We start from the raw sequence: 23,620 nt of genomic DNA on the forward strand, positions 1-23,620 counted from the left end.
CATCAAATAAGCCAGACTACAGGGAATACTGGACAGGCTTCGAGTAAAAAAGGTTGGGAAACACTGGTCTTGAGGTCAGGGTGTCAGCACAAAATCCTACATACTGGTGATTTCAGAGGGCTTTCTGCTGTGATAGGATGACAATCCATTAATGAAATGTTTGCTCATTACCGCATTAGAAAAGTAGTCTTAGTTCTCAGGGAAATAGGAGTTATATTTTGAAAACAGTGGAGTCGCCCCCTGCTGATTTTTTAAAAAGAAAATCAGGTCTAACAATGTTCTGCACTTGCGCATCGTCTTCCCTTTAAAGACCAACTTCATATTACCAGTAACAGCTCTAATTCCGAGTGTAAAGTTTCACTGAAGGGTCCTTTAGCTCTCATAAATCCACTTAGCCACTGTGACTTTTGGCAAATATTTGACTCCCGAGTCCTGAAGCTGTGATTTGTTGTTGTGGCTTATGTCAGCGGTTCATTTCTGTCAAATGAGGCAGTGTGTTTTCCTATGGTGGAATATCCAGAGTCCTGTATCCTGTTTCTTCAAACAGCTGAAAGACCTTTGCGAGATGACTGCCAAACCCCCTCCCACTGCACAGGAAATGTCACAATCCTAAGGGAAGTTAGAAGCAACTGCCTCTCCTGACAGGAAATTTAACAAAGGGAGATCGTCCTGAGGGCTGCAGTCATCTGGCTGAAGAGAAAAGGTCACTTATGCTAGAGTTTAGCTCAGCCAGAGGGCAGAATTATTTATATATAAAGCAAAGTTATGTGACCAAATCTCTCATTTATGAGAAAATATTGTTAAAAATGCACCGGCTGAATAAAAGGATCTGTTTATTTCATTTTAACAAAGTTTTAAAAATACAAATAGAAAGTAAAGTTATTTCCACCATAGAATTTCATTAGGAATGTGACTGTGTATCTTTGGGGCTGTGTGGTCAAACCCTTGTTGACTTAACCCAGTTTAGGTCTTCTTCCAGATTTCAGAGGAGCTGACAGGCAGTGAGAGATAAAGAAGACAACAGAGAAACCGAGCTGCCAAAGAGCAGAGTGGACAAAGACAACAAGTGGAAAATTTGGCTAACGCCAGGTCCATCACACTCAGGCACTTTCCACTTTTATTTCCTGATAAATCATTCTGTTGTGTTGTCACAGCAGTTCAGCGTCTCTATGAGAACGAGCAGATAATAAATGACAACTCCTGGAAAAAGTCAACAGCTTCAGCTCAGATAGAAATCCTCAGTTTAATCTGATATCACTGAGATGTTGTCTCTATAAATACTTTGGGGTAGTTTCCTTATAATGGAGCCAAGCACTACATGATCTAACTGCAGACCAGTGAGCCTGATCTATGGGCCGGCATGGTTTTAGGAATACTTATTTTATATTTTTGCACTGATAAAAGAACACTATGGTTGTCAAAATACAAGAATTTTAGATTAGATAAAAAAATACATGGCTCATCACCACAGCATCAAAATTAGAAGTCCAGGGCACCAAATTTGGGACATTTCTTGGCTTGAATAACCAAAAATTGCATGCAAGGTAATGCTCGAATTTTTGTCAAGTTTCTTTACTATTCCTGAGAGAATCGTGTGCAGTATGGGTGCATGCATTAAATGTGGGCTATATGGTTGTCTCTTTTATTGACATGTGCAACTTGGTGCACATGTGGATTATTGTTGCTATTGTTCTAAAGTATTACTTTCATGTTAATTATCTAATGTATGCACACTTGCAGTCCAAGACAAATTTCCTTAAGGGAACAAAAAAGTGCTGTTGTGATGTGACTTAATGTAAGGCATTTTGACATTTGTTCATGCTGCGCCTGTGTGAGGATATTTGCACTAATCTTTTCTGTGAATGCAAAGTGTTTTTAAATTTGCATTAGTGCAAGACTCCCTGGCCACTGTATCAAATGGCTCTGATGCTGCTTGAGAGCACATTCTTTCACTCTGACATTTAGCGACATTACTAACAAGAAGCTTCCTGCACACATTTGCAGGTATTGAAAACTCGTTCATGAGGAGTAATGATATAACTTTAAAGAGTAACAGAGCATGAATGAAGAGGCAGAAAGCCTAGTCAGACTGAGAGCAGAGGTAAAAACTGTGTGTCAGAAGATAAAGAGAGTAACAGATCAGAAACAGTAAACTATAAATTCACTCCTAATGTGAAGACTAGAGTAAAATATAAGTTACAAACTCACATACAGTCCAACTGGCAAGCACAATGTTTCTGTAGACTTCTGAGTTCCTTTTTTGCTGCCATCATGAGTTACATCATCAATGAAGATCAATGAGCCCATCCCAGAAGATGCCATGCAAGCCCAAGCCATGACATTACCTCTACTGTGTTTCACAGTTAAGCTTGTATGTTTGGGATCATGAGCAGATCCTTCCTTTCAACAAACTTTAGTCTTTCCACCACTTTGGTAAAGTTTTTGGCAGCCTGGTCTTCCTGTTTTTCTTACTGATAAGTGGTTTACATCTTCTAGTGTAGCCTCTGTACTTTAGTTCATGAAGTCTTCTGTGAACAGAAGATGGTGATACCTTCACTCCTGCCCTCTGGAGGTTGTTCCTGATGTCACTAATAGTTGATTTATGGTCTTTCTTTACAGCTCTTACAATGTTTCTGTCATCAACTGATGCTGTTTTCCTTGGTCTAACCATTTGACATCTGTTACTGAGTACACCAGTGGTTTCTTTCTTCTTCAGGACATTCCTAACGGTTGTACTGGCTATGGCCAATGTTTGTGCAATGGCTCTGATTGATTTTACATCTTCTCTCAGCTTACAGTTGCTTGTTTCTCACCCATAGACAGCTCTATGGTTTTCATATTGGTTACACCTCTAACTATAAATGCAGTCTGCACAGGCAAAACTAAAATCTGAAACTGAGCATAGACATTCAGCGCTATTTATCGTTTTAATAACAATGTAATAGGACACACCTGAGCAACAAAACACACCTGTCAGTCACATGTACCCAGTACTTTTACTCCCCTAAAAGATGTGGTGTTCCGTTACAAGTAATGCTATCTTCTAAGTTGAGTATCAGATCCAGATGTAAATACCTACAAAATAAAAGCTGAAATGTTGATCTCTCGTCTCATATTCATCTTTTGATGTCAAACCCAAATGTTTTCAGTCTACGCAAACAATAAAGGAATTGACCCCACTGTTCCAATACTTTTGGAGGGGAGTGTATATAACCAATTACAAACAGGATTATACTGTAAATTTACCTGTAACCCAGACCTACTCAAATGATTTGTTTATGCAATTAAGTGCAATTCATTAATTTTTATTAATTTGATTTTTTTTAATTACGTGATTGCACTAATTGAAATATTAAACATTCTGACAATCTTTATGCACATTCATCAGATGCATGAAAATATACATTCTGTGGTTGGAAATTCTAAATAAAAGATGTGACTGATCACTAGTTACAGATTCCACATAGAAATGTAGAAATGTTACACAGTGGTTGTGATGTTCTCCAAGTTAAATGCTCTGCTTACCATTTCCAAGCTGTATTGACCACTCAGGTATCAGCAATCTTTGGTGTATGCAGGTGAACGATAAAGAGACAGAGCAAACATCTGCAAGGATGTTTGCTTATAGAAATGTTTTAGTCCATACATTGTACTTGCTAAAATTACATTATAAATACATGCACAAATAGAGGGGCTTCCTGGGCATTGCACACTAGAGCTCAAGGAGTTGTTGGTTCAGTTACTTGATGAATGACACTTTGGCAGTGTCCCACTATCAACCACTCTTCATTTTCTTTGCTCATATGAACCTCCAGTTCCTGAGCCAAGTCTCTACAGATGAACTACTACCACTGAGGCCTACAGTTGTATGAAGTCTTTCTTACACCATATCTAGCCACCGAGCCTCATAAACTCCTCACCCTTTTCTCAGAGTGGGGCTGTCATAACAGCAGTACCTGCGTCAATACCACAGCAACAAAAATAAAAAGTCCTGGGCTCCCAATGCTGCGCCATTTCTGATTTTAACCACCACAGTTATCAGGCAAACTCTTCCACACTGCCAATGTATATGTGCTGTTTAGACAGCACTCTCTCTTTTTACCTCATGGCAGGAGCTGTTAAAAACATGATTGATTTTTCATGTTTTCATGACAATACTGATCATTAAAATAATGGCTAGGTTATCAATTTTAACAGGCTGTATATACGAATAGGAAATGTTGCCTTTCTTATCTCAGGGTCAGAACTATCAGCTGTCCTCCTGGGAACAGAGAAAGCAGATAAAGAGAGCATCTAAAAAAGATTCTTGTTTTCAAGCTGAGAAATCCTGGCATGGATTCTTGTTGAGCCGTGCGTGACCGAGCTAACAGGTCATCAAACTGGGCACCGGTCTGCCGCAGGTAGGTGGAAGCAGCACTGAAGATAATCCAGACACAGCTCCCAGAGGAGGGGTGAAATCAACCAAGCTGTCTGGGTGATGTTTTGAATCCAAACGTGACAGTGTTTGGTTTGCTGACGCACCTGAGAAAGCTAATATTCATGGGCTGTGTTTAACAAACTCAAATGATCCCATGGTCAATCTCTGGGGAGTTAAGTACTGAGAAACTGCTTTACCTTAATTCTGAGCACAGCTAAACCAATTATTTGAACCTAATTGATACTATCAAATGATACCAGTATAACGATAGGTCTGAATTATACAGCTTTGGTCTTAATGATCCAGTTTACTGGTTCCCAATGTGAGGTCTGAGCCCTCCTTAGTGGGGCGGCAAAGGTCTCAGGTGGGCATTAGGCTCTGTCTGCTCTGAGGTTGTCACACTGAGCACATTTTGACTAAAATCATGGTAAAAACCATCTGGATAGTTCATAAAAATATTATTTCACCTTCATTACGAACACCACAGAGGTGTAAGCGGTTCCCCCTCAGTGGCTGACTTCAGTGGTGATAAAAGACATGTAACAATGGCAAAAACAGAATAAGTGGAGCCAGGAGGGGAGTAAAGCACTGTCTGATTGTGTTTGTATGTGGAGCTCCTGCTGTACTGTGCACTTTTGCTGTCCTGCAAAACACATTTTGAATTGACAGACAGGGGCATGTAACGGTGCGTTCATGCACTGTCAGTATAAATGTCTCAAGCTGTGTTAGGTGTAACACAGTACAAAATAAAAAGTCACTGTTATCACATTACATTTGTCTGCTGCTGGGGTAGCAATCACATTACTTTTACTGTAAAATAATCTCCTTACTGGCATTAAAAAATGAAAAAATGGAGAAGGAGAATCAAGCATCCCTTTGAATGCGCATTCACATGAGACACTTGCTGAATGAGGTGACTGATACATCAGCATGAGTCTCAAGATAACTGCATGATAACAAAACATAGGAAGCAGCCAAAATTCGCTTTCCAACAACAGCAACAGGTAACCACAAAAGCTGACATAAATAAGCTTGCGGCAACATATATGGTGGAGGAAATGTTGCCTACTGTGGCCATGCTTTTGTGTGAGGTGCTGTTTGGTCTGATTTTCACAACTTCTGTCACCTTTAATATTTTACATAGCAGAGAAATGAGATCTTGTGTATGCTTTGACTTACACATGACAGACATCCCTGACTGCTGACTAACTTCTCATGAAACACGTATGTCTGGTGACATCACTTCTTGTGTTGACATGTATCCTTGCGCCTTTTACTTGATGAAATAGTGCCAGTTCAGTACATTATTGCTGGTCTCAAAGCATAACAGCACTGTTGCACTGAAAGCACCTTAAGTTACAAGAAGGAGGGCTCCAAGGAAAAAAGACTGACTGCCACTGAACTAGATCAGTGGTTCTCAACTGGAGCCACGTTCAATGGATCATAAATGTGTGCCTGGGAAAAACTGTGGCAAAATGTCTATGATGTACGGAAGCCCGAAGCTGACATATGCCCACTACTAATTCTGATGCATTTCTCAGTGATAAAGGCTTTATTTTGGTTGTTTTGCCAAGATCTGGACAAATTTAACTCATTATTGTGGAATAATAGACCTGGTTTTCCTGTGATAACGTGTTAATGTCCTGAGAAACTGAAAACGATGAAAATGGTTCCTGTTAACAGTGGTAATGGAGTAAAATAGAAGATAAGCCTGCATGTCTTTTCAGTGATTCTGTAACAAGCTTTGAAAACAACTTGTGTCCCTTTCTTTTTGTTTAATAACTGAAACATTGTTCATTAGATAACTGCTTTAAAATTTTGGGAAATTTTGGTTGCGATTTCTCATGAATGAGGTGGTGGTGCATCCTTGGGCTTGGTCAGCTGAGAACCACTGATCTAGATCATCAGGACAGAAGCAGCACAGAGAAAATCAAATAGATGTCTGTGAAAAACAATATGATTTGCTCTTTAATTAACCATATACCAATGCTTTAGAAACCATTTCACAAAACTATGATGCTATGATCATATCCTTGACAAAAGTGTCATCTTCTGCTTTTTTCTTTGTTAGAAGAGTACACAGAACACTGTTAACTGTATTTTAGCAGAATTTTTCCCCTCCATTCTTTCAAAAGCAAACACAAACCTTGACTGGGCTCCGTGTCTCTGTCAGAGTCTGCGTTTAGACAGGACAGTGGTAGTCGGCACATTTTTCCCCTTGTCACACCCCACCGTCCCCTCCTGATCAGCCTTGTTATTAAAGTTTAGAAAGCTAATCATCCAGTGTTAAATGAAGTCAAACGACCCATTTACACTCCACCAAGTCAAGTCCGTCCAGAAATCAGTCCATCAAAGTGAAAAAGTCTGTCAAACTGTGCTGTGTTTAGTTATTCCCTACCTGGTCCAAACAGTGGTCCAGTCCTGTCCAATGACAACAACAGATCCCAGTCACACCATCTCCTCTGCTATTGATGTTCATGTATAATCACTGCGGGACTGTGCCTCTGTGGTGAGCCACTGTGTGACACCACACCTATTGTTTGATGCTCTCTGGTCTCTCTCTCCCAGATCATTCTGGAAAAACTCGGACTGGGATCCAAACACACACTCTTACACACGGACGGACACACACACAGCATACCTCTCAGGCCGCGTTTCCCTTAAACTGTTTTTGCACCCCCAGTGTAATGACCTGCGGATGGTGATGTTACTTAGTCAGCACCAGATTGTCTTATCAAATACAAGCCAGACTGTTATGAAACGATTTGTGCATAATCATGGTCCTCAAAGGATATTTCATAACAGTCAGACCCTTGTCACCTTAGAGACATTTCCTATAAGATAAATTAATCTGCACTAGAGATAAATGACTTATTTCAATGTACATACAGTGAAATAAAGGTGTGTCTGATCAGTCATTTACTAGTTCTTATTAAAGGGAAAGCTGTAGTTAGAATCATTTTACATAACTTGTAGAAAGTCTCACACAAAGCCTGGGTGAAGTCAGCTAACTGGCTACTGAAGGAGGGCTTTTGAAGCCAATATGCTGTAAAACCAAAATAGACCAAAAAAAAAAAAAAAAAATCATCAACCATACAGTGTGTGCCCATAAAGACAACTTGCCAGAATTCAGACCTTTTTATTTACCAAGCAGTAAACATGTTTAAATTCAGCATCCTCAGAATTCACTCAGGTTCTTCTTCAGCCAGCCTCCAGTGGATGCTCATTTTTAAACCAGAAGGTTGTCATGCTGGACATTTTAATCTTATTTGTTTCCTATTGTATATTTTCCACCTTCTTCTCTTGGGTGGCTACAATGCCAGAATCTCCCGGCTGGCTAATCCCCCCCCCCACCTCCTTTTTTAATTGGTGTCTTCATTACAACAGCTGTTGAAAGCAGAAAAGCCCTTATGAACTACACTTGCTTAGTTTTCATTATATAGTAAAAATATACTTGTTACTGTACTTATAAAAAAAAGGCCAATGCAGCCATGGGCACACTTATCTGAAAGTCATTAGGTTACATGATCACCTGCTACAACAATACACTGATGCTATCTCCGTTGTTTTTTTAGGCTTAAATACTAACTTAAAAAACAGAGATTGTCTTTCCCAGCTACTTTAACAGACAGACATGTTTGTGCAGAGACGATAACACATTGTAAAGAGAGAACTGTGGACCTATAGGCAAACTAATAGTCATTGTTATCATACACGAATCTCCTCAAACATTCCCTCAACTTGTGCTTGAGTAGTGAGACTGATTCACAACTCAGAAAACATTATTACATAGAAAAAATATCTCTATGTGTAACACTGGCTGAAAAAAACCCTGTATGAAATCACACAAAATGATTAAAACATTTCTCAGTGGAAGAAGATGGAATGATTGTACCTTAAGGCAAAAATGCTGGGAAGTTTTCCAGGAGTATTCTCTGACAAAGCAGCAAGGCTCTTAGTAAAAAAAAAAAACTCATGAAAACACGAGTTTCCTCTAACTCTCCTGTTTCTGAGCACTCCAACTTGCAAAGAGAAAGTGCCACACAGGAGAGTGAAAGTACCCCAGTCTCAACTCTGGTTAAATACATCAACTTTTCATTAAAAAAAAGAAATTAAAAAAAAAAGAATGAACATCACTGGGTCACTGCTGTCACGCTCTACTAGCAGCAAACTCGTCATTTCCACTTGAGGTGGTCTCTTCTCCTAAAGCCCAATTTGCCCGTGTGCTTTTGTGTTTACGCACCCCTGGGAGCACTGGGTGTGTGTTTCTCTGTCATGTAAGGAATGTCAAACCCAGAACGGCCGGCAGATCACACTCAAAGGGAAAGAGAGAAAACACACTGGAGTGAAGAATAATAATGAAAACGCTCAGCCACTGAGAGCAGCTACTGTAACAGTCTAACTTATCAAGCTGAACTAACTGTGGATGAGTGAGGAAGGTCTCAGTTCAGACCTTGTTCTGTTTCTGTTGCTTTTCATGATGATCAAGCTCCTTATGTTACAGTACTGTGCCAGGAAAATCTGGTATGAGCGCCTTATTCTTGTTACTTTGATAAATATCACATGTTGGACATTTCTCAAGTTATTCTGGCAGCACAACACCTCTGGAATTTCAGCTCTGTTAAGAATTTAGATATTGAGAGGCAAAAATAAATTCTAGAAAGATAAACTGAATGTTTGCTTGGTATGTACAGGTTCCAGCCTGGTGTTGGTCTTTAGCCTCCACCAAATCTTTCAGGAACACATTTCCAAATAAGGCAGGTTGCCATGCTAGTATTGTAGAGTGGTAAGGTGCAAGTTTGAGCAAAATTTGTGTATATTTTAAAACACATAATAATATTCCAATTTTTTTTTCTGTATTTTTATTGACGGACGAGTACAGTTTAGTGTGACCTTTACATGTTTCAACCACTAAGTTCCTGCAGTCTTCCTCAGAAGACTGATGTTGCTGTGACGTGTCTTATCAGCTGGTCTTATGCAGTCTGGTTGTCCTGTCTTGTTTAACAGGATGGCCACGCCCCCTGCTGTCTGGCAGTTTTTTGAGGACAGCATCCCAAGTGTGGGGTAACATGTAAGCCCCCTTGTCCCTGTTCATAGTCCACAGGGATGCTGTTCTCAAGAAGTACACAGCAGGGTGCGTGGTCATCCAAACCTCGGAAGATCAGGTGATAGAGCATGTCGCAGCAGCATCACGACTCCTCTGAGAACTCAGCAGTCGACATGTCAACACAAAACTATACACATCTGCCAATAAGAAATCTGAAAAAAATTATAAGTGTGATATATATCTGTCAAATGCTTATATTGCCTCCCTCAAAGCCAGAGAATTTTAGATTTTTATAACTGCAGTGATTTGTATTATGTCATGAAGAACAACATCACAGACACGGCATGTTTATCATTGTCATGGAAATGCTGGATGTTACATCAGACTGCTATATAAGAAAGCATGAACGCTTATCTTTTCCATGTTACTTATTATTGACAATGATCATTTTCTGCCAGCTGTTGTGTTCTGTTGCCCCTATAACCTGCCACTCCACCTCCCAAGCTCCTGTCCCTTTAACAATGCGGCTCCACTAGACGTTTCAAAATTTAGTCTGGCGTCTTTGCAACAAAAACTGCACTCTCTAATGTTTATTTACTTAACAGTACAGAAAATGCTATTTTAAACATGAATTTCAGACAGTGAGGGAGAAAAGCTGTTTAAAGTATCCTTTCTGGTTTGCATCACTACATACTCACAAAGCATTCTGGGACTACTTGCAGTGCAAACCAGGAAGGCCAAAATTCATACACATAATGAAAACAGTATTTTATCATTTAGTTAATCCTTATGGTTGTCAGTTTTTATAGGACAGAGTCCTCAAAAAAAAAAATTGAGTAAGAAGCTGAGGTTGGTGTGCATTATGTCTCTACAAGTCATTTTTGTTACTGTTTTGATTGAGAACCCCCTGGTGGCAGAATTCACATATTGTGTGTTAGAATATTGAAATAAGGATAATTTTGTTCACTCTGTAGAGCTAGAATGTGACTAGAACAAATACGCTGCCTGTAGCTTGGTATGACTCATGCTTCCTCCAAATGAAACCAGGATATTAAAAAGCTAAAGAGTCAGTCCTCCAGCTTAATCTTCCATAAATAATCAAAAATGCCATCTGATGTTAGCTCACCACTACTGTTGACATCCACTCAAAGCAAAGAAAATAGTTTCTTCTTCATCTCATGTGACTCCTTCTGGAAAAGGAAACTCAGTCACATCCTGCAGGGAGGGCAGGGCCTGGAAAGACTCCTTTAAATGATGTCTGAATTGAGTCACAGGAATAACCCTCCAGCTTGAGCATCCAGCCCTGCCCACTCTGCAGGAAAAGGATGCTGATGCTATTGTCAGGCTGAAGGGGCCAGAGCAGCTTGGTTTAGGCTGTGTTATTGTTGTGTAGTGAAACAGTACAGATGTTTATAATTCATCTGAACCAAAGACAGTACAACCATGTGACTGGACAAAACTCTAAAAAAGTAAAATGTTTTTGCATGTTTTATCTTTTCTATAGAATATAAAACTGTAGATGGGGCTGCATGGTGGGGCAGGGGTTAGCACTGTTACCTCACAGCAAGAAGGTTCCCAGTCAGGGCCCTTCTGTGTGGAGTTTGCATGTTCTCCCTGTGCATGTGTGGGTTCTCTCTAGGTACTATGGCTTCCTTCCACCACCAATAACATGCTCATTAGGATAACTGGTGACTCTAATAAGCTGTAGGTGTGAATGTGAGCGTGCCTGGTTGTCTGTCTCTATATGTCAACCCTGTGACTGACTGGCAATCAGTCCAGGGTGTACACCCCTTCTTGCCCAATGACAGCTGGGATAGGCTCCAGCCCCCTGGGACCTTCAATGGGATAAGCAGTATAGAAAATGAATGGATGGATAAAGCTGTTAACGTTGGAACATGGTCTGTTTTTAAGTACTGTATACTTATGTTACGTGATTTTTTTAAATAAAAATGTATTGTCAAAAGTTAGGAAAATTCAATTAAGATTTACTAACTAGAATGTTGCAATTTCAAGAAATTGTAGTGTGAGAGCTGGCTAGCTGATGAGCTGAACGCACAACCTGCTGCCATCACTGCTGGAGCCTGAGCTGCTGACTTAACTGGAGCATCTCAACCAGAAAGCTGCAGTTGTAGTATCTATAAACACTGAGCACCACTTACAGGTGACACATAAGGTGATCAGGTGGGTTTTAACTTTGTTTAGAACAATAACTTTAATCATTTAAATATTTCTGAAACAGCCACAGTGTGGTGCTCTAGGTGCTATAGAATCTGTTACTGTAGTGCCTCCTGTGGTTGTGTATACAGGAAAATGTTTGTCTAGAAGTTATACCAATTATCTCTGATAGCACACACCTGCCTGTATCTAGTCAGGGCAGGGGCATGGCTGCAACCTAGCCTCAAACCACGGATTTCACGGTCAGATGTTTAGTCATCTGAGCCAGTGAAGAAGTGGACGTGCAATATGTACTCCAGTACATGAAGCAATCAACCAGCTCTCTTGTACTAAATATCTAACATTGCTGGCTAAAACTGAAAAAACAAGACGGTATAAATCCATACAGTAAATCCGAAAGTAACACAGCTGCTTTCCCCTGCTGAGGTTATTTTTTTCCAAAACACAAGGTTAAATATATACTTATGTGACTATGAGGATGTTTCTGAAATTGTTTTTTTTTTCATTATCATGGGAGTATAATCATGACAATTGTCTATCCATAGTTGTCACATAGAACAGATTATGAAACACAGTCAGCCTCAAAAGTTGCTCGAAAGGTTAGACTTGATGAAGTCCCAAAATAAGGTCTGTTTTTATCTAAATGACATCAGACTTAACACAGGTTCATAAGATTATGATGCTTAAGCAGATAAACTGTAAAAATACTCTTAAACATACACTAATATAAGCATAAAATGTTAATTCTTATATGAATAAAATAATCTAATTTTTGCATATGAAAAAGCTTGATGGTAAATTTTAATGTAAAAAGTTTCCTTTAACTGTTGTTCTTGGAAGTTGTGATGAGCTTGTGCTCCTGCAGTGACTTCCTGTTTACACAAACATACAGATGCTTCCCAACTAACTATTTATGTGAAAGTGAGGAGGACTAATACTGCAGGAATGTTCCTGCAGTATTAAAGGAATAACTCCATAAACATATTTATTAAAAATCCCTGCCTGTGACAGAAACGTTAGGGTAAAGTTCACACTCTAACTTATTGATACATTAACAAACACATCATGTAGCAAAGTCCACAGTGTCACAGACCGTCACTAACTTCCTTTTTAAAAGTTTTCCTGATTTGCTGTTTTAGACACTCAGCACTTACTCACAGAGTAATGACAACCTCAGCATAACGTGTATTCTTATTAATCACACTGAGGAACACACAAACACGTATGCAGACATGCACACATACACAACAGTGTTTATTATGGCACTGAAACTATGACTAAAAATGTTATTTGACTATTTTCTCTAGCTGAAGACTAGACCAAGACAAGCTACAAATAGATCTATAATGACAAAAGTTTAGTTTTCATCAAGGAGATTAAATAAGACAAAAATATAATTTTCTCTTCAACCAACATTTAAAATCCATGAGATGAGAGAGACATGATGAATCTGTAGCTCTTCTGCCTCTCAGCAGTAGAAAGCAGGGATACCAGCACAAGTATAACGTGCAAGATTCAAGCAAATAAAACAAATGCCCTGACTCAAAGTAAAGCTTAAAACGAGGATTTCTTGTGGACTAAAATGTTTATTTTTTGTCGATTAAAACTTTAAATTGTACAAGTGACTAAAATGTGACTAAACATAGCAGACCTTTCAATTGAAAGACTTAAATTCAGAACAGATGCCAAAATTAACAGTGACCCGCACTGATAATTTTAACTTGGCCTTCACAATGGGCTGACCTTCCTTTGTCTGTCCTGACCCTGAATGTCAGTCATATTTTATTACAGGCTTGTAAGAGTGCTGAAGGAGGACTCTGGCTTTCTAAAATTTGAGCCCCTTTCTTTTTTTTCCATATTTGAGGATTTAAATTACAAATAGAAACATATAGTTTTGGAATTGCTTCAGTAGTCATTGAACTGTTAGTTAGTTGCTGAAACTGATCTTTTGGAGCAACAGGTAAGAGTTTGATAAGGACGCAAACAGAATCTGATCAAAGAAAAACACACTGAGAGGGAATTTGACAACAATACCTTATAAACTGTTATTCATGTTTAGTGCTACTTAATCGTAATAAAGGATGCTTATGTTCTACCGTCAGCTGTGCATTCTGTTGCTCAAGCTGCCCCTATCACACACAACTCTACCCCCACAAGCATAAGCCCCACCTCCAATGTAGCCCCACTAGACATTTTCAAGTCAGACAACAGACATGTCACTGAGCTCCATCCACCTCTGCTGTTTACGTCTTGTCTTGAATTGAGGCCTATTCTATGAAAACGACACTCCAAACAGTGTATTTAGTAAAACTTTTCAGGTCATGGATAATGATGGAGAAAAGCTGTTAAAAAATAGGCTTTTGATTTGCGCTACAAGCTAGTTGCAAAGCATCCCAGGACTGCTCATTGGTGCAAACTGAGGATGCTACTTTTAATAACTTTTCCCTCTCGTTATGTAAAATTCATCCATGAAACCAAAACAATTGTTAGTAAAAATACCTTATGGTGGGCAGTCTTTATAGAATATAGTCTTTAATTCAAAACAAGAAGTAAGCAATGGAGTTGGAGTTGAACATTTCTATACATTATCGTTTTTTTAAAGAAATATATTTCTTAATTATTTACATGTATTTATTTACCTATTTTAATATAATCATTGTTATTATTTTCATTATTCATTTAATTATACATTATAATTACTATTTATGTATACATGTATTATGATAATTATTATTACTATTTACACATTTGTTTTATTATATATTATTAGTATCATCATCATTATCATTTTTTATATTATTATTATTATTGTTGTGATTATTTTATTTATTATTTTTATTTATTTATTTTTCTATACATTATCTTATTTCATTGTTTTGACTGAGAGCTTCCTGATAGCAGAAATATTCTGTCACTAAAACCAGACACTGATCATTTGATACAGTGTAATGGGTGGTGGCACAGACCTTAAAGGTGGGTGGGGTTGCCACACACCTTTTAATAGTTACAGGCAGAGATGGGACAAGATCTGATACATCAATAAGTGGAATTAAGTTTTTATATGGAAACCAATTTATATACTATATGATATATTTAAACATGGCAGATTTGGGGGTTATAGACTGTTGGTTAGACCAAAAAGTTAGTAACTGTTTTGAAAAAAAATCATTGACTTTAATTTTTATTTTACAATATAATTAAAACATGTGGCATTTTAAATATTCTGAGCATAATCTCTTCAGTCTGACAACATTGACAGGTTAAATTCAGGTTAAAATATGTTTCATATTTGCTGCTATTTGGAGTTTTTGAGAGCGTGTCACAGGTCTTGTTGATTTTAGGTACTGGTATGTGAACTTTCCATCCATCAGCTCATAATAAGTAACAAAGCTGTTAACCAGCAACAGTGAGTTTATCCTAACAAACAGAGGGTTAATGATTAGAAAGAGCTCATCTCACAGGTTCATACCTCCATATCCACTGTACATGTTGGCTGTGGTGATCAAGCCCTTTTTACAGATGAGTCCACCCAAATTCAAAAACACACGTCCAGTGCGCAGTCCAGTCTCCAAGTGGTCTTTTACTTCTGTTTGATCTCTCTCTCTTCTCTCCCTCTTTTCTGAATCTGCTTCACTTCTGTTCTCTCTGCCCCGCTCTACTTCCTTTTTCCTCTTCCCCCATATCCACTGTCACAGTTGTTAATCCTCCGGCCACTCACCTACTGATCCTCTCTCTCTCTCCACCGCACTGATAAGAAGAGGAGGGGGAGGAGGAAGAGGGAGGAGAAGGAAAAACTAAAGCAGTGCTCCCTCCTTTTCTTCCCTCATGACATCACAACGTTTTCCTGCTCCTCCTCCTGCCTGCTGAACAAAATGTTTCTGACCACACCAACTTATTCTTCACCTAAAGTCACTACAGCACCGAAATACCATTAAATAAACACTCCCACTAAAGGTAATGTGATCACTCTGCTCTACGATATTTGAAGGATTTAACTGCTCATTTATAAGAAATATTCTAAGGGTACAGAGGCCCTGGGAGACAAAACACTACAAATTCCACTACATTTCTGTTAACAAGCATTTTGCATATTTGCATTTTATCACTAAATCACATTGTAAACTAAGTACAAACAAACAGGGTTATTTTGAAATGACCATCCCTAATAAAAATTAGCCTAATTAATCATGAGCAATTAGGCTAATTTTTAAAGAAAATTTTGACATTTTACTTTGTCTCTGAACACTGACATACTTGGTGATAAGTCAAAAAATAAAACTACACTGAAGTATGCAAACATGTTTTTATCGTGTTTGAGTGTTTAGTGGGCTTTCTATCCACTGTTTGTGCCTGAGCAACTTTTGCATAAAATTCTGACTGGTTTGCTGCAAATATAAAAAAAGATACATGAGAAAATAATAAAAAAATTTTTGTTGTTGTTTTGCTACATTTTTTACTTTGTACTTTTTGTCTTTATTTTAGTTTTATTATAATTATAAGTATTATTATTATTGATATTTATTATTTTATTATTATCATTATTACTATATTATTTTTATCATTATTACTTGTATTATTAATATTTCTATAATATTAACATTTCTATTATTATTATTATTGTTTTTTAAATTTTTATTAATTTATGTTTTTTTTTTGTACTTTGCTTTGGCAACAAAGGTCCTAACCATTCATGCCCTTTAAGCATTTTTTGAACCTTTGAAAAAAAAAAAAACCTTCAAAATTTTTTTTAAAAAGTTTCTATGTTTAGAGGAGATGTAAAAGTGCATCTTTCAAAAGGACAGTGTGACTTTTTGCTGTGGATTCACATGTAAGAAAAAAAAAAAACAATGTTGTAGCTGGATTATTACACCTACAATTAGTTTGCACCGAGAGCTGTGAGTAAATCTCTTTCTTACTGCTATTAAGTCTCACAGGCTCTGTGAAGTAATGCCATTTTATATCACTGTTGTAAAAGCATACATCAATTTTTGCAAAGGGAACATAAGTGAAAGGCACATCAGCATCAAATTAAACAGAAATGTGGTACCTGCTACTGTCAGTTTGGGAGGAAAAAAGAGGAGGTGATGCGAGGAGCATGCACTTATAACACAGGCTTCAGCTGCTTTGGGAAAGTTTTCTTTCCTGTCTGCTCAGATCAGCGTTGAAAATTGCCCTCAAACTTTGTAGCAAGTCCTGTTAGTTTGATTATTAACTCACTGCCACCTACTGCTCAACCTGGTGACTAAAAGTACTGTCATAACAGTAGTGAACCTAAACACAGTTTCATTTTCTTTTTTCCAGTGTCTAAATATTTGTTAAAATCTGGCCATATATTTGGATGTGATCATTCTTTCCATCAGTTTCCTGTCCTGTCTGCTTATGAGATGATTTCCTGGAGCTAAATCGAGGCACTGATTCCTTGTGATGTAGCCTGGGTGTGGTTTCCAGCTGATTTTAATGTGACACACAACAACACGTGCCACTGATGCCGAGAGAGATTTTCTTTGAGTGGCTCTGTGTTGCTAAAAGTAATAAAGTAATAAAGATTTTCAGAGCAGAATATTACACATATCTTCCCCACAAGACTAAATCCACCAAAAAAGGTCTTTTCTGTCCCTGATAACACAAGTTACACTGTAGTTAAGCTACTTTTCCAGTACAGACTGTACTCTGCCTGACAACAGGTGGGAAGACTCCATAAGGAAATAGGAAACGGTCATAGCCAATTGAAGACTACAGTCATGCACAGCTAGACAGATAAGCAGGTAAAGATACAAAACAATCCTTTCAATGGGCCAAATTAAATGTCTCAAAAATATTATAGGCCAGCACAGCCACAGACAGTGCTTTTGTTTGGTGTGATTTTACCCAAGCAGAGATACAGAATTTTAAAATCCCTCCAAAATAAAAGGCTTTAAGTGAAACAGTTACTGGTTTTGTTTACTTGAAGCTTCAAACCATTATCTAATTCCAGGATCACAGCTCATTGACAAAAAGACTCTGAATGTGTAAAACAGCCTGTGGCCAACACAGATAGTTTATCTGTAAAAAAGCAGAAGAGCAGCTGCTATTTAAAAAGAAAACATACATAATAGAAATAGCAAGACACACACTAATGACACATTCTCACACCAGGAACTACACACCCATACAACAAAGATGTCATTATGATAAATTTGGACTGTGGTCAACACAACAGATTTCAATACTGACCTTAAAGACATTTTGTACACAGTATCTTCTGCACGTGATTCATCATTTACACCTCTAAAGATTCAATTAGGATGTAAATAGTTAAACCATGTATGTTATATCAGAGTTTATAATCTCAATCATTATCCATTACAATGTTGGGTTAGAATAAGCCTTAATTGCAAACCACCTGGCAGTGATATGCCTTCACAAAGTGTATAGGGAAGGATGAGGTGGTTTGGGTCAAAATCTTCTTTCTTTATTGGTGTAGGTTCTTGTTTTCTAGTAAACCTTGGAGAGTCAAAAGTATGGCAGTCAATTTATGCAAAGTTTGAGAAAATTTCCTCCCCATGCACCTGACCAAAGTCAGTCCTTACAAAATCAGAATCTAAGTCTAAGTGTCTGGAGGGGGTGGCTCTGGGACACTCTATGAGATGACTGCTGAGCCCTCTGGAGGAGTTGTGGGATTGACTGAATGCAACACTGGCAAAGGGGGGTTCCCACTTTACAACCCTAGAGAAGTTTTTGCTGCCCATCACTCTGCATGATTGACTTGTGGGGTCAATATTAAGAGCTTAGCTGGGTTTAGGGATTCCTTCACTCAGTGCTTATCCTTTCTGTAGGGCACAAGTATCTTGAGTCTACTTCAAATCTAACATTACAGAAAGGAACCCCACTGGGACAGTCTTTCATAAAAAGGGGTTTTAAACCACAAAGAAGCTGACACAGTAGCCACAACAGTACTGTCTTATCTGACCTATTACTCCTTTGGACATATTATATATTTATCAGCATAATATTAGTGATGCGGTGTGTGAATTCCTAGTGCATTATGGTGTTGTGGTATGCTGACGGGGTGCAGGAGTAGATGCAGTGCTGTTCTGTCTCGCCGGCTCTGCTGTCACGTTGGCAGCTCGTTTCCCTCATTAAGTCACTTCCTCTGATGGCAGATCAGGTGGAACGACTTCCATATGTTATATATCCTTAATGAAGTGTAACAGGGATGTCAGTGTTCACATGACAGTCTGTCAGGCATATCAATTCTTACTTGCTATGTATGGCACTCTGACAATCTTTTTTAAACATAGTTTCATCAAAATAGAGAAAAATGAAACCATATAATTTGAGCTAATAGAGTGGCGTAACTGAAGCATGTTAGTGGGCAGTGTCCATGTATGCTATTAAAATATTTAATTGTTTTTTTAACCATCATTTCAAACTGTTTTTTCCTCTACAGGCCTGGAGCACAACTTGTCTAACACACAACACACACACTTAGCACACACAGCCACCTGCTGCTTTAAATTAAACCTGTCTCCACTCACTCAATAAACTGCAGCCGCTTTTCAGCTGAGTCATCTGCACACAAACACTCCTCCTGAAATGAAACCCCATTCCTCACATTCCTTTCATATCTGTGATACCCCAATGGCCCAGGTACGCTTGTTTCCCCTCACTTTTCCTCTCAACATGGGTTTAATCGTTTTTCCACGTCTATTATTTTTAAGGTCTTAAAGTGCTGAAGCATTGGTTTATTCATCCATCATGTTTTTCTTGGCTGTTTCTGAAGGAACTGTATTTGTCCTTGAGGTCGAACATCAAAGTTTAGCTCATTTTCTTCTTAGACATTTTCCAACGTCAAACAGCAATAACAGAAACTTTTACAACCACCTGATCAGGATGACAGTCCTTTTCTGTCCTGAATTTCTTGTTGCATTATCAGTGTGTTGATGCCTACAGCTGATCAGTAATGGTTTCTTCAGGGATTCAAACTGACAGCAAGTTTGGTGATTGTCTTCAAAAGGCACTGGTTCAAAATTTCTGCTTAGTCTTTAACTCATGAAAGCTAAGACAAATGCTTTAGACAAAAGTTTGTATTGAAAGGACTGCAACTTTAAATTAACACCAATTAGACTGAACAAAATCAAACTGTTTGACCATTCATTTCTGAAAGTATTTTCAGCATGCAAGCTCTCCAGCATTTAGACCAACAACAAAAGAGACGTGTTGTGGATGGACTGTGGTTCACAGATATTAAATTACAAAGATTCTTCTTCCTTATATCAAAAACACTACTTCTCTGGGTGGAGCCCTTCTTTATGACATTTACAATACATTTTCTCTCAACAATTTAATCCCTCCTCTTAAGAAGACATTATTTTGTCTTCCCTATGTTTATAACATCTATATCAAATATCTCATACACTGTCTTCTATTTATCAGCCAGCAGTTTTTCAAAGCTCCCCAAGTCCACTGAGAAATTCCAGCAGTTTTTCTGTGCTGTTCTTTGTTTTCTGAACGTTATATGACAAGACTCCCATGTTCTGTGTGCTAAAATTGATGTTTTTATAGAGTTTAGCAGCTTTGAAGAAAGCACTGTAACATCTGTTTCTGGTTGTGAAAAAGCATCTCATCCTATAACAAACATGTACAATCTGCTTGTGCAAGTTTTTCAACATTCTTTTCAATACCGGGGGCTTTTAATATCAAACAAGTTCACATTTTATAGAACCAAAAAGAACCAAAGTTAGACAAAAAAGAATAGTCATAATTGCAAAAGCTGTGGCAAGCATAAAGAGAGGGTGCAGCGATGGGCGATCAAGTAAAGAGAGTGAGTGTTGCTAGTTACAATCAAAGTAGTGATATAGAAAAATAAAGTGTTACCATCAGCTTTTTTTTTTACAACCATTAAGCTCTAAAGAATGTAGAAACACATCAACACTTCCACAATAACGTGCAGGAAGGTGACAAATTATGCAGCATTGCTGCTTTAGTTGGGCTGCTTTCTGCCCACTGTGAGCATCTTATCTCACACAATACACTGCTGTTTAATTAACAGGTCAACAAATACATTCTAATAAGTCTCCTTAACGTCACATAAAGACAAACATGTTAAGATCAGCGTCTGTTGCAGGTGGACAAAGGAAAGAGATACAGCAGTGTCACCAAGGGAAAAATTTCCTTGCATCCCAACCTGTAGATTTTTCACTGTGAGCTTCATGTACTGATAAAAACACTGAATGTTATTTGCTATTTACTACTATGGTCCTGACATTCAAAATCCTGGTGTCTTGACCACTCTTGTTTTAGCTCCTGGCAGAATAGTGGACATACTTCCATCTGACCCATCATGAAGTTATGTGAACCATTACAATACACTAAAAACAGTAACACATACCCAAGTAGGTGGCAAAATCATAAACTACAGACATTAATAATTTGCTGTAGTTTTATAAAGCAGTCCCTCAGAGTAAAATACTTTTCTGATACACTGTTTCCTGATAAAGTTTGATCAGGTTATATGGCAGTGTTTTACAGGAAATGTAGTGAGTCTTCCCTCTGCTGGTGTCTTTAGAGCTGCTCCAGGTCACAAAACATCAGAAGTAGTTTAAAACCAAATTTCCAAACTACTTTTCAACTCCAGTATCTGATTTTTGATTTTCAGTGTAACATAGATTTTAGGCCCCAACATACTTCATCAAAGCTATCTGATCCAGTTTTATTTCTGCCATTTTAACAGTAAAAAAACTCTGTCCACCACTGCAGCAGGTTGAAGCTTCTTTAATCAAGAATAAATAAAATGATAAATATTTCTGATGATGATAGATAACTGAACGATTTTTTATAATGAGTCAAGAATGTACAGTCAGCATAAAATGGAAGTCTTGGTCCAGTGGTGTTAAAACTAGTTTTGGATAGGTTTATGTGATTTAAGAAGTAACAAAAAACAATCAGAAATTGGCAAAATTTCTTCTACATTTTCTGTCTTCATGAAACTACATGTTTATATAAGGACTGAAACAAAGTCTGAGACAGAATGAGCTGCAGTGAAACCCTGAGTTTTGATTTGTTACTGTAAAACATGTTTAGAAAAAAAGGTGAAAGTGAGAGAAAAAGGGAGGATTTTATAAACGGAAGAGCCAAGATTAGTTCACAGTGGAGACTGGCACGGCTTGAGACTGAGATAACAGACATATGGTCTGGAGATAAAAGCATACCATCATACATGAGTGTGAGACTTTCCTCTGGATGGACCAATAATCATATTTTGATGACTTTTTAGCTAAATGACAACACACATTAACCTGACATGCCAGATAGGTTCATTCATAGATTCATTTCATGGGGGACATATTTCCCATTCATCTGGAAAACCTCCCATACAGACCATTTGGGAAGGGGCAGGACTTTTCAAGAAATTCTCAGAAGGGGTTTGGATAGCTTTCGGTCTGTTACATTCATAACCGGCCAATCAGAGCAGTAAGACAAAACGAGGCATGTGCAGGTCCGGTTGTAACCTGAGCTCAACAGACAGGTGCTGTCATAGTTTATATAAACACTGGAGCTTGTTGGTGGATAAAACTCAAGATGAGGCAGATCAGGAGGATACACAAACATTTTTCTGCCCAGACAAGCTTTCAGTGTGGCTTTTTTGCTCTTGTTTAAATAAAGAAATGTGGCCCAGTTTGGATAAAACTGCCACTTTACTATGGCTACATCCAAACTAATCACTACACCAGTGACAGCCATCTCATGTACTAGCTTACAATAAAGCTAAACCCCAACCTTAACTCTCACAAACTCATGCCAAAGCAGGTCAGGAGAGAGTGAAAACGTCTTTTTCACTATGAAAAGCTTGCAGAGCTGTTTGTTGCTCTTTCATTAATTAAGAAATGTTTAGTAATGCTTCATGCACAGCCTGACATAACGATTAAGTTTACAATTAGATTAATTGTGTAGCCCTCTTAGCCTGGGCTTATTTAAAAATAAATCAGTAAAACTTAAAAAACAAATGATATAACCCATCCCTAGTAATCTATACTGGGGGGGGTTAACGTATGACTAAGACTGGCTGAAACAGAAAGCTGTTCTAGATAAAATTTTCACTATGAAGCTAACTATTAAGCTCGCTCTGATTTATATTAACACATAACATGAATGCACTTTGTTTTTAGGACTGGGTTGAAAAAATTTAATCTCTGATTCAGATCGTTTCTCCTTTTATAATAATAATATTGATTCATATAATCCAGAGCTCAGTCTTTATATATATGCCTACTTCATTTCCTGATGGCTCTTTAAGTCGCTTATGCAGATGGAAACTTGACCTGCACTCGCCTCTAAAAGCCTTTGGACTCAGATTCAAGGTTTGAAATTTATGACCAGTCATTACTTTTGGATATTTGGTGCCGTTATCAATATGAGATGGATATGTATATGCAAGATGTGCCACATGGATGTGAAATATAAATACTACTAGTTTGGGGTCATTTTTAATGCAAACCTTAATATTGTTCAAAATCTCCCTGGTTGGAAAATTCTTTGGACCATTTCCAACTTTTGTTCTTTGAGAACTTGTTTAATGCAGAGGCGAAATAGGTTTTGTAACTACAACATCCCTACATGGATCATGAATCGAATCAGATCAAATAAGGACCTTGTGAACTGGAATTAGATCAGTTCAGGTAATCAATGGCAATACCTAGTCCTATTTGTTATGTAAGGTCCCTGAAAAAGACCCAAACTGAAACCACCAGAGGATTAACACATAAAAACTTACAGTACTTACAGTAAACTGTTAAGCAGGATTGAGAGGATTGACAATGCCATCGTCCATTACAAAGGTTGACAGTTTAGCCTGTAAGATGAGAAAAATCTTCCTTGGTGGCAGCTTGGGCATTAGTCTCCGGGGGGAGGGCAATTTCTCCCAGATGGACTAGGACGCATATCTTAGCCAGCACCAAGCTCTGGTCACTAGAAACGGACATTAACCAGCTGATCATAATAGT

The 23,620-nt window shown here is 38.1% G+C and overlaps 1 protein-coding gene across 2 annotated transcripts in view; it reads right to left on the reverse strand.

Annotated features, from left to right (window-relative positions):
• ripor1 (RHO family interacting cell polarization regulator 1) overlaps positions 1-23,620 on the reverse strand; it is a 94,910-nt gene that overhangs the window by 36,238 nt on the left and 35,052 nt on the right. Inside the window, exon 1 of one of the 2 annotated variants that reach the window (XM_041795003.1) lies at positions 15,109-15,363. The exons of the other annotated variant lie outside the window; for it this stretch is intronic. Within the exon in view, the coding sequence (XP_041650937.1) occupies positions 15,109-15,127 (19 nt within the window). The 5' untranslated portion in view covers positions 15,128-15,363. Of the gene's footprint in view, positions 1-15,108; positions 15,364-23,620 lie in introns of those variants that run through there. 2 annotated transcript variants of the gene reach the window in all.

Source organism: Cheilinus undulatus, linkage group 9 (assembly GCF_018320785.1).
Source record: "Cheilinus undulatus linkage group 9, ASM1832078v1, whole genome shotgun sequence".
Classification (NCBI taxonomy): domain Eukaryota; kingdom Metazoa; phylum Chordata; class Actinopteri; order Labriformes; family Labridae; genus Cheilinus; species Cheilinus undulatus.